Genomic DNA, 12855 nt, shown 5'->3' on the forward strand with positions numbered 1-12855 from the left:
CCTCGAGTTCCCATCCTGTTTTAAAATACTGATGGTAGGAATTAATCAGACCATTTTTGTATGTTCTCATCAGACTCTGTTTGGCTGTAACTCTGCACTCCTTACTGCTTGCATGTTTACTAATTTATTATTAAAACCCCTGTATTTGCCTTTGTTCTTTCACAACTAACACATTGGCCTCTGAATGCATGAATTTTGTGTAAACTGGTGTGTGATTTAGCAACTAATAACTATCAGTTGTACTGTATTTTCAGATATTAAAAATATAAATGGAATTACTGTCCTAAGAATATTTTCATATTAAGTGGTAGACATAAGGAAGAATATTAATATGTTGTATTCTTGATTTACCATTATTAGCTATTCGAATAGTTTCGTTCCTTTTATGTTTAATGATATATATTTGAATATATGTATACGTGTATGCATATATACATATATACATACACTTTGGGCTATTTTATTATTGACTTTCTAGATGGAAAGTAAGGATCTGTACATTAACATTACCACAGCCCAGTACTGTTATGAAATTTGGAAGCTAAAATGACAGTATTCTAATATTGTGAATGACAGTATCACCCAGTAGCTAAACATCTGCTATCTGCAGTAGTGACCTATGAAAGTAGAAGTCAGAGGGTTTATTCTGAACCCAGTTTTCAGATATTTATAAAAGATATTAAGCGATCACATAATATCTGTTTCATATATTCTCAACGTCTCAGGACTTTATCTCCTGCCAAGTCTCCTTCTTCATCAACTGGGTCTATAGCGTCCAGCAGAAAATACCCCTACCCAATGCCTCCACTTCCTGATGAGGAGAAGAAAGTGAACCGACAAAGTGCTAGGGTAGGTGAAAACTTGGTTCATATGTTAATTTTTTCAGTCATTGATGTTTTATTTTTGAGTTTATATTTTATTTTATTATGGGAGTGGGGGATTTGGGGCCACACCCAGCAGTGCTCAGGGCATACTCCTGACTGTCAGCTCAGGAATTACCCCTGGCAGGGCTGGGGGACCACATGGGATGAGGGGCTTGAATCCAGGTCAGCTATATGCAAAGCAAGTGTTTAAATCCAAGACTGAGCAGTGGTACAATGGGTCGGGCATTTGCCTTTCACATAACTGACTCGGGGTAGATCCTTAGCACCCTATATACTCCCCTGAGTACCACAAGGAGTAGTTCTTGAGGTCATAACAAGGAGTAAATGCATAGCACTGCCAAATGTGCCCCCAAACAAGCAAACAAGACGACAAATGCCTAAAGCCATATACTGACCCTGTGTTGGTGGTTAGAAGAGAGTAACTTTTTCTTATTTATAAAAAAATGGACACCCCTAGCAAGAAAATTGAAAATGAGGAGCTTCTTAGAACTTTGGATTTCTTTTATTGTTTGTGGGTGTTGGGTGGGGCATACTTCATGATGTTTGGGAGCTACTCCTCATTATTTGCTCAGTGATTGCTCCTGGCAGTTCACAGAGAAACATGCACTGCACTGTCCATACCCCCTTCATGCAGAGCTATTTCTCTGGCCCTTCATGGGGGTTTTGAGCTCAGATTTATATTTGTAAATTTGTTCTGAACTACTGCATGAATAAGTTCAGAATATATTTGTTGTATATTAATTGCCAATTGTGATTATATATTTACATCTTTATTCATTACAGCCAATGTGTCACAACCTGGAATAGAGAAAAACAATACATTTTGCTTTATTGGTTTTTAAATTTAAGTAGAATGGAATTTGCATCCAAAAAAGGGATTAAGAAATCAGTAATATTAAAAGAACTTGGTGGGCTAGAAAGTACAGTGGTAAGGTGCTTGCCTGCATAGAGTTGACCCTGGTTTAACCTCATACACCTCATATAGTCCCCAAACCCCAACACAGGTGATCTCTGAATACAGAGCCAGTTGTAAGTTCTGAGCATCCCTATGTGTGATCCAAAAAATTAAAATCAATAAGTCTTTATATTTAGAAAATCCAGATTTGAAAAAAAATAATGTGGAGTCAACTATTTTTATAAAAATATGACTTACCAAAAGTTTTATTTGAAGGCTAAGTCCTCTTTGACCTTTTAGTCATGATTTTCCTTTGTCACAAAGTGTTTCCAGAACTATCCATTATGTGAAATTTGAGATTCAGTAAAGTGGAGTTTAGGGAGGCTGGCCAGCTCTCAGAGGCTTAAGTGAAAGACACAACTAAAGAACAATAATGTTTCTGAAGTCCAGGTTACACTATGATGATGCTTTTCTCAGAAATAATCATGCTTTATTGAAACTCTCCAACTCGGCAGATTTAGCAGTGCACAGTGAATCCTAGGTTCCTAGCTTTGGTGTTTTGAAATATATTTCAGGGACTCTTTGATTCTAAACTTTCTAAACTTAAATTTGGGGGTCCGATGTAAATAGAATCACTCAAGTTTTAACTCAGGTAAAACTGAACCAGTGTAAAATCACATCTCATTAATGATGAATTTGATAATTATAATAAAAAATTGAAAATGGTGTTTTGTGACTCATAATTTTTTTCATTTATATATTGATGTAGGAAATGTAAAAGAAGACAGAGGAGATAAACGAGATTCCCAGCCCTCAGCTTTCTGTCCTTAAAGACTTGTTAACAGAAATCCGTTTGTTCCTGAGTCTGTGTAATGAAATCCAAAGCTAATGGCATTCCCCTTCTCTCTAAGGAATTGTCTAAGTGAAACTACCCTCCTCCTCCTCTCCTTCCCATCCCCAATAAGATGTCTACATTGCTGTTTAGTCTTAGATAGACAAGGACATTCTTTGTAGTAAGGAACATTCTCTTACCTTTAGCCACACCAGAGAACAGGTTATAGAATATGGGCCTGTATCAGAACTCGTGAAAATGACAGAAGCAAAAAATGACCCGTGGCCCATTCCCCATTTTGAGAGAGGCAGCTCTGAAAAAAGTTGCCTCTGTGACAGTGATGTGGAAAGACAGGTCCCATTGTTGAGGATATCCATGAGCGTGGAGCCCAGTCCTACAGAGCAGGCCATATTGGTGGGCTGGGATGTCCCTGTGAGGACTGGAGAAGAGTCAGCAGCTCTTCCTGTCAGAAATCCACTTTACCATCCTCGAGACTAGATGCTGGATGGGATGGGAAATGCCTCTTCATAATAGAGCTAGATTGGCAATTCTTGATTTTTTCCCATCTATTATTATTTTTTTCTCTAGTATTATTTCCCTGCTATCATTTATTTTTTTCTTCTTTTGCAGGCTGTCACTTATTATTTAATCATTGTAGCCGTTGGTGACTCTCTCTTTGAAGTGTCAACATTTTCCTACTCCATCCCATCATCTAAACATTAATGTAGGTCATCTTCGCAAGGAGATGAGTCTGCAAACCCATGATAAAGCTATTTGTCTACCCTTTTCATCATCAATAATGTCATCCACATCCCAAGATCCTCACAGTTAGAGGCTTGGCTTCCAAAAGATGAGATGATAGGTCTTCAAGGACACTCAGCATTAAAGGAAATTGTATAGAAACTTGCACTAAATTAAACTTTTTATTATTTTGCTTTCCCAGAGACTCATTATGTATATAAACTACATGCCTCAGATTTCCAGTAGTAATGGAATTTGGTTAGAAATTGATTGAACATAATCATTCTACTTTGTTCCTGTTTATGATACCTAAGCCCAAATCATACAGCCCGGAAACTTTTTATTAACTTTTTATTTTTCAATTTGGTCTTCTCACTTACTTGGTGAACCAGATTGCAATCATACTTGATTTTTGCTGGAGTTAACTTTCAGTCCATTAAGGAAGTTGCTGAAAACTACAAGATTGAATTTGAAGTTGAATATGAAAGGATCCAGTACTAAGGACAGAAACAAGAAGAGAGAATTGAGGAAATTCAGGAATCACCATCCTGCCCTGAATGTATCATTCTATTCAGATATAACAGCTCCTCCAGAGAAAGAGCAATTTTCAGGGGGTGATGATAGAATTAGAAAATGTATAGCATGATCATAGGCCCTAGGCCTATAACTTAAACTTTTTAACTAATTAATTATAGGGGGTCCTTGGGGCCTTGGCACTAGTAGTAATATTTGGCTTCTGATGCAGCCTGAGGGTCCTGTGACTGTCTAAGGAGAAACAATGATCTTTAAGGAGGTGGTATGAGGTATTGATGGAATTATGCTTCTTTAAGGTCGATAGTTCTCAGAATTATCTTTTTGTGAGAATTGTCTGCAGGGTTTTAAAAATATAATACCTGAATTCAAAACAGAAATTTCATTAGTTGATCTTGTATATTAACTGGGAATGTTTAAAACCTCCCCACATTATTGAAACTTGCAACTGAATAGAGAACCACTGCCCTACTGCTATCTCAGAATCCTGGGGAAAAGTTAAAAATGCATAGTTAAAAAATAATAAAATTGATTTTTATTTGAGATAATAATTAAAATTTTCAAGTAACAACAAATAAGCACCTGAGTGTTTTTTTTACTCAAAAGGTAGCAGTTGTTAAAAAGACTGAAATACATTTGTAATTCAGGCCTGACCATTTATTGAAATAACTGACTCTGCTTTGAATTTTCATATTCTTATTCCTAAGTAAGCCTTTTAAAAAACCCAAACCATATCATCAGTTTTTAAAACAAAAACTTCAGAAATAATCAGTTTTAAACCAAACACTTCAAGTGTTTTTTTACAGTTTTATACAAAGTTATACCAAGTAGTCTTTCTATCCTGTCTCATTTTATTTAGTACACATTTTATCTTAGGGCATATGAAGGTTTTGAAATAACTAAACTATTTGTTTAAAAAGAATAAAAAATAGATTGAAACACAGACTTAAAAGATCTAAAAATCAGAGTTGTTTATTATCTAATATTTTAGACTTCGTAAGAATGTGTATCCACAGAAGTATGAAGGAATCAGACATTTTTTATTTCATAGCTCCATTTCTGTTTCCCTCACTCACCACAGTAATTTTACTTTTCTCTGTTCTACAGCTATGGGAGACATCCATTTAAGATCAACTGTTTACATGTGATACATCAAAACTGTTTACTTCAACTTTTATAGAAACCCAGCCTCACGAAATCACTGCACATTGATCAGCTCTTCAGACAATATCAAGCCCCTTCAAGATGCAACAGAGGAGAGGAAGCGGAACCTCACATCTGGATACCATTTTCTTTTTTCTCATTGGCCTAGGAATCAGTTGAACCATTCATAGAACTAAGCAAAATGTTACACGATACAATGGAACAATAAAGGTACTGGTATGTTTAAAGGATAATCCGCATGACAGATATATGTAGAAATATCACTAAAATTAACTCAAGACCCAAATGTAGCAGGTTACCTAAAGGACAGTAGTAGATTCAGAACTTGCCCTTCTGAAGCACATCCTCATTGTAGACAGTAATGCTATGTGCATGAAGCTTCTGTTTATTGTTTTCCACATTTAAGGAAACAACATCCCATCATAGAAACTAGCATGCAGGGCTAAGGCATATAGGATTTTTCTGCAGGAACTTAAAGCTTCGAGAGGCCAATATTCCATATGCTAACTTTAACCATAACATTTTTTATTTTTGTTTTTTTAAAATTTTTCATATTTATATCAGCATACAAGGACAATAATTGTACATATGTAAACATTTTTAAAATTAAAAAAAACAGCTCTTACACACAAGTGTATTTTGCCAAATGCCTAAAAACAATCAGAAAGAGTCATATCATTGTCATCCATCAAATGGTCTTTAATGGTTGTAAGCAGATGGTGTAAATATAGTGTTAATGCTGTAAATGTGTCTTTCATAATTGTTATTCATCAAAAACGTGTGATACCCCTTTAAACTGTGCCCAATCTGGAGGCAGTTTTACTGAATAATTAAGAGAACAAAATGCCCATCAAAACCTGGGGGCTCCACAGGAACCCAGTCAGACAGCCATTGTCCTGCCTCAAGGCACCCCACTATTGATGGGCCCCCAGCCTCTCCACTTCGGGAGCACTGAGGCTGCTTCAGCAGCTGTTATCTTTCATTCTATCTAGTCTCCCTCTGGAAGCCTGGAGCCCTGGAGCAGTAGGAGCACTGCTGAGAGGAAGCAAGTGCATCAAAGATGCAGGAGCCCATGGGCTGCTGATGCCTTGAAGTTTCCAATTGGCCCATACCCTTTGTGACCTGAAGTCTTTTGTTCATTAACGAAATTCTTTTATACCCCTTATCTATCAAGTAAAAGACTTTGTTTAATTAAAAACAACTTTTACACTGCTTATTAAGGGTACTTATTAAGGATGTGAGTCTCAGGTTATTCTGCACTGATTTTGAAACAGAGTGATGGAACTTGCTGAGCTAAGTAGTCTCAACAGGCCACAGGGGATTCGGTGAAACCTAAAACCGAAGGGTTGCAGCATCTTTGACCTTACCCAAACAGCAGACAAGGAAAAGGATCTGATGTTTTGAACTCTGTATGTTTTTAATAAAAAAAAAGTATGCCCTTCTTAACACCGAAGTTATCGCTGTTCTAATGTAGTCCACAACTTCTCCAGGAGGGGTGCCCTAAAGAGCTCATAAATAGATGGGATCGATCGAAGGCATTGATGTAAAGATTACTATAGAATTTCCTCACATCCATGTCCTTTTTCTTGAGAGGAATGAAATCTGCAGACAAGATTTGAGAAATATCCTCCAAATTTGATTTCTTCCAGTTTTGTCCATGGACAAAATCCATTCCATTTCCACAATCATCATCCCAGATGCCCAAACAGAAGGTGTAGAAAGCAGGATTTTATACTCTCTGTGTTTATGTCTTCTGTAATGGACCTCTCTTCTAAAAGTCTTTGAAAATATTTGAACAAAAATTTAATTATCCCAAGCTGGAAAGTATAAACATAATGTTTTATGACAGGAAGGGATATAATTATAGACACTACAATGAAATGATCCATCAGGCTAAGGTTCAGATGAGTGTTAGGTGACCATGTCACACAGCTCGAGTCAAGGACTTCAAGGCAGACAGATATAAAGATGTAGCAAATAAAGTGACTTTTGACCAAAATCACTTTAATGTGCTCTGAGTGTTCTCTGGCATTGAATATATAAAATCCTAATGTTATATGGTTTATTTTGACTATGAAAGAGTTTATAGATTTGAATGTAAGGTACCTCATGTAAATATGCTTTCTAGTAATGGTTATATAAGACCTAATTCTAAAGAATCTACAAATGGTTAGCATAGCCAACAAATATTTTCTTCCCCTTTCCCATCTCCCTCTCCCCTTTCATATATTATCTTTACATTAAATCTATTATTTCAAGAGAAAATCATTATCATATGTCTTTTGGGAAACATGATTTTTTAGAGGTATGTGGTTCATAGTCACCTTCCTTGGTAATTACCTTGAAATAGAACTGAATGAAAAGTTTTGCTTTTTTTGGTGAACGTTTATGATGTCGCAATCACTTTAAATCTGGGTACCTACTCTGTGGATACTCAGAACCATTTGCAAGATTCTTTGAAAGTTCCTATCTCACTTTGAAGAGTATGTATATTTGTATTCATACTTGTATGCTAGATATATTAAGTTCATATATGATGGCTTTATGTCTAGGGAGGCAGGGAGATTATCACTAAGGACAAGCACAGTATTACTTTTTTTGAGTATCTATTTCAGAGATCAACTTTGATGCCTTATAATTTACATCATACAGCTAACATTTATATTCCCCAGTCAAGTATCACACTATTATTAACTCTAATTAGAGGAGAGCAGTTATTTTGCCTGTACATTCCATTGTATGCCTTTTTCTTCTTTAAAGTTATCTGCATACACAAGACTCAGACATGTTCCATAGGCATTACTGTGTGATAAGTTGGATCTAAAGAAATATTTACATCTCTCCAGAGAAAATGTCGCCAAGGGAAGCAGTTATTGGATAACACTAGCCGACTAGCCAACTGCCTGATTGCTGAATCCTGCCACTTTTTCTTTAGACAGGAAGTGACATCCTCCTCTGAAGTAAATAACTTCTAAATTCCATGCAATTTGGGGAAAGAAATAAACTTTTTAAACAGCACAGCAAAGTAAGGGCTTTCAGTTTCTTGTAGTTGCTGTGTTTCTTAAAGATACCAGTGCTGTTCCTTTAAAAAATGTTAACTATTGAGCTTGGAGATAGCTCAAGTAGTAGAGTGAATGTCTAGCATGTGACAGACCTTTTGAGTTTGAGCCTTGGCACCACTTGGTCCCCCAAGCACCACCTGGTGTGACCTCTATAAAAAAAAGAATAGAGGGACTGTGAATGTGACACTGTTCACTATTAAAGGGTTAAAAACAGTCTCCAATTTGTTGTAGATGCTTTATTAATGCTGTATTTTCTTTATTTCTGTTTTTCCCTTTTGCTTAAAAGAGACTTTTGAAATCATGTTTATATATTAGGTCAATCTGATATAAATTTCTGAGCGTAAGATTGATAGGTTTTGAAAAGAGGTTGCTAAATAGAGAAATTAAGTAATTGGTTCACTTCCAGACAAGAAATATGTATTTAATGCTATAAAAGGCTTATATCCACCACCTCCCTTACTTGATTCTCTGGAACCATTTAATCCCCCATTGTCCCAGATCTTTGTGGCCACTTTTTGTTAACTGTGGCCACTTTTAGAGTTATCTTTTGACCAGAAGGACGAGCATTATTTCTTTTCATTTCTTTGTTTCAGTATCAAGTTTATTCATTTATTTATTGTACCCATTATTTTTTCTTTTCCTGTAGCCCTTTTTCCTGATGTGTTGAGTTCTTTCAGTAGTTCCTATAACGTTCAACATAATTCCTCTCACCTAACATAAATACAATTTTTTTTCTTTTAGTCTCATGTTACAGGAAAGGGAGTTTCTTGGAAGGCTGTGGAGAGATGCAGAGTGTATGAAAGAACATTTAATGGAGGGAGTGAAGAGGGATCCAGACAGCTGTGCCTCCATGGTCACTATGCTGTTTACAGCCAGTTGGTGTATTGACAGTAAATTTTCACCAAATTCTCTAATTCCCATTTGCAGCATTTTAAAAGCGCCGAATTATCTCCCACACCTCTGTTATCTGTTTTTCTCTGAAATCCCATTTTTCCCTCTCTTGAATAGAATCAGGATAGATTTCTAGACCTTTCCAGGAAATGGGGCAGGCATTGGGTTCCAAATTATTCAGTTTTCACCTTCGTGGTTTATGTGAAGAATGAAACAACTGTACTTTTGGATGTAGTGACATTCTTTTGATTTTGGATGTGTTTATAAACATCTTCTGTTGGGAGAAAATCACTTGTGAGATGGGAGTGGAGCTGATTTGTAAAGCTGCCCCACCTGCAGGTCCGGGACTAATGCTCTGAGGCTGTGCTCTGGCACGAGCGTTCTATTCTGAGGGGAGTTTCTCTGCCAAACCCGCAGACACAGAGCAAACAGGTGTAGCAGGAACTTAGGAATCAGATAACATATTTCTGTTGAGATTTTTGTTTACTTCTTTGTCAAAGTTCCTAGAAGGAAGGATCTTTTGGTCCTATCTATCAGTACAAAGCAGAACTTTCAAAACCAAAAGCCTGCCCAGCATTCTGGCCTCATATTCAGAGTTTCAGATGTGGTGAGACGGCTCCCTGTCTGCTTTGAGAGTTGATGTTCAAAAACCTTTCTGCTTCCTGAGTAACTGCAACTTCAGAGGCCATCAGCCCTTTGCTCCCAGCCAGGGAGGTAAGTCTCTGACATTGGCACTTTGGAGAATAATGGGTTCAGAATTGGGCATTTCTTGTTGGTGGAGAGACCATATGGGATGTGATTTGCAAGTTTGGAAGTTACAGAGATGTGATCAGAGAGTTTCAGGACTAGGGAGAGATTAGGCCATGGGACATGCATTCATGGCCTTAGAATGGCATAAAGATGCCAATACACGTGCAGCATTGCACCACCAGGACCTTCTAGTCTATGACTCTTGCCAGTGGGGCCCATGGCTTTGTTCAGGGAACTGGTATGGGGAAGTGGCTCAAGGTATCATATTTTCATCTTCTGGTATCTTTGGTATCCTTAAAATCACAACCAGGGATAATGTGGAGTGTGTGTTCTTGCGGTTGTTTTTTATTTTTATTTTTTATTTTTTTTAACAAAAAGGCATACAATGAGATTAACAATTTTAAGATAATGTACATATCAAAACACTAGTAAATTTCTCAAAGAGCTTAAGAAAAGGGCATTTTGTTTTCTCATAAAAATTACATGTAATAGCAATCTACATTTACTTGAGGGCTTAGCCTCTATGAAGTTTCAGATATGGATTTATGTTTTTCATGGCCAAACTCTTAAAATAATCCAACTAGTCTCCAAATCTTTAAATATAGCGGTGCTAAGTTTTCCAGATAACACAATACAGAAAGTGCTGATATGAATTAATAATTTATTCAATAATAATACAAGAGTTCTTGCTAAATTATAGATGTATAACACTGCCTGATTAGAAACCCCAGTTTTCTTTTCTAATCCAGCACAAAATCAAACTGTGATTCTACAACCAGTCTTTTCAATGGATAAAAAATGACCCAACACCTTTGTTTTGTATGAAAAGGTTTTTTTTTTTAAAAAAAAACCATGAATTGTAAAAGTGCTTAACAAAAGTTTATTAACTAAGCATGTGCTGTTTTTTTAACTTGATAGAAGAGACTTGCTTCTCCAATCTGGCATCCCCAAAATGTAGGAACTGGGCATTCTACCGACGATAGCAATTTATATGTTAGTCAGCGTAGTTGTGCGCTAGTGTTTTCCAGTTTATCATCTGTCCAAGGTGACATCCCATCTCCAGATAGTGGAAGCCACTTCATGGAGAAGTGTTAATAAAAGCACGGTTTCACTTTTGGTAACCTGGTAATCATGTGTATATACTTAGATTGGCATCATTTTAACCTTATATTCTCACTGTTACTCTGAACTTCAGGTTCTTAAGCTAGTTTTAAAAATTACTGGGTATTGGCAAACACCAACTGACATGTATTTGACAACTGCTTTCCTGAGCAAGTGTGATTTGTTTTATGGCTTTTTAAGTTATAAAATTGTTCTTACATTGTAGGTAAAAAAAATCTTGCTGTTTTTAAAGGTCACTGTAATTTGAGGTTCAAATTTCTGGCACAATTTTATTAGTATTCACTTCTGAAGCTAATAAGTTACCACAGTTTTCTATGTTACTCTCATTGTAACATCAGTAAAGTGACTTTCAATAAAAGATTTATGTTATTTAAATGCATGAGTCCTCGCAATGCTATTTTCTCTTTGCAGCCCTATTTCTCTTTCAGAAGCTTTTTTTTTTTTTTTTTTTTTATTTATTTTTTTTTTTTATTAGTGAAAAACCATGAGGTACAGTTATAGGCTTACAAATTTTGTGCTTGGGTTTCAGCTATACAATGATCAAGTCCCCATACCTCCACCAGTGCCCGTCATCCATCCCCATGGGTCCCAGCATCCCCCCCCTCATCCCCCCCCCCCCCCGTCCCATCCTGCCTCTGTGGCAGGGTATTCCCCCTTGTTCTCTCTCTCTTCTTTTGGGTACTGTGTTTTGTAAGAGATCTTTCAGAAGCTTTGTGGTGTTACAGTTGGGGGATTTTTTCTTTTCTGTCCCAAGATATTAAGAAGGGACTATCAGTTTTAAGAGAAGTGATGAGAAATATAGTTGACCTTTGAATAAAGTAGGGAAGAGGAAGGTGACAGCAGCCCCAGCCCATGTTGCTGTAGAATATCTGTGTAAAATTTAGTGTGGACTCTCATACATGCACGTTCTGTATCCAGGACATCAGCCGACCGACCTCCTCTCTTGATCACATCTGTCAGTGTAGAGTGTTATATAAACTGGATCCTTAGAAATAAAACCATGTTTTTCTAGGGTCATCTGAACAAGAATCCTTTAATAAAACTTGATTGCTCAATTTGTTAGTTTCCTTAGTGGGGGACAGATTGATTCACCTCTTAATTAGCCATCTGTCTTGGCTCATGTCTTTCTCCCTCACCCTCTCAAGGCCAGTTTCCGGTATTCTGCCCAGGAGGCAATGCTTTATTTTAGTGGTTCACCTGCATTTGATTGTTAAACACTGGACTTTGGATAGATTTTAAGTGTACTTGATTGCACTTGCACTTGTTATATTGTTGCACCTGCACTTTTCATGATTCCCGAAGCAGCTTTCATATCTTTGGGAAGAATCAGTGAAAGTATAATTGGAGGAAGCTAAGAAGACTTGCTATGAAGTGCCCTGAGTGGTAGTTCAGCAGCTAGAACATCAGCCTTGCATGCAGATGATCTGCGCTAGATCCCTGACATCTCATGTGGCCGCCTGAGTACCACCAGTAATAAGTTCTGAGTGCAGAGCTGGAAATAAGCTCTGAGCATCGCCAGATATGGCTCAAAAACATAAAAAGAAAAAAAAAGACAACTTGCTATGAAACCTTATAATTAAAATTATTTCCAGAGAGGTGATTTTGTTAATATTTTAGTACTTCAAACAAATTTAGAATCAGGGTTGATACAGCAGGATGGTTAATATTGGGCTCATAGAAATGAAAATCAAAACCACAAGCTGTATCCTTACTCTCAAATGGAAATTTTATATATGTATACATAGATATAAATATATATACATATATATATAAAGTTTTGGTTAGGATGCAGAGAGAAAAGAAGCCATAGTACACATTGGTGGGGATATAAATTGGTGTCTCTATAGAAAACTATTTGGATGGAAATACCATATAATACAGCAATAGAATTGCTAGGTATTTACCCAAATAGGAAAACAGTAATTTGAAAGGTTATTTGTGCCTCACATTCTTATCGGAATTATTCACAGTAACCAAAACATG

At 36.7% G+C, this 12855-nt stretch overlaps 1 protein-coding gene across 16 annotated transcripts in view; it reads left to right on the forward strand.

The window, feature by feature from the left end:
- ADAM22 (ADAM metallopeptidase domain 22) overlaps positions 1-5968 on the forward strand; it is a 264012-nt gene extending 258044 nt beyond the window's left edge. For all 16 annotated transcript variants that reach the window (XM_056118006.1, XM_056118007.1, XM_056118009.1 and 13 more), the window contains 2 exons: positions 726-849; positions 4991-5968. In XM_056118006.1, the coding sequence (XP_055973981.1) occupies positions 726-849; positions 4991-5011 (145 nt within the window). In that variant the 3' untranslated portion in view covers positions 5012-5968. The remainder of the gene's footprint in view (positions 1-725; positions 850-4990) is intronic.
- Positions 5969-12855: the final 6887 nt, after the last annotated feature.

This window comes from Sorex fumeus, unplaced genomic scaffold (assembly GCF_029834395.1).
Source record: "Sorex fumeus unplaced genomic scaffold, SorFum_2.1 ptg000037l, whole genome shotgun sequence".
Taxonomy (NCBI): Eukaryota; Metazoa; Chordata; class Mammalia; order Eulipotyphla; family Soricidae; genus Sorex; species Sorex fumeus.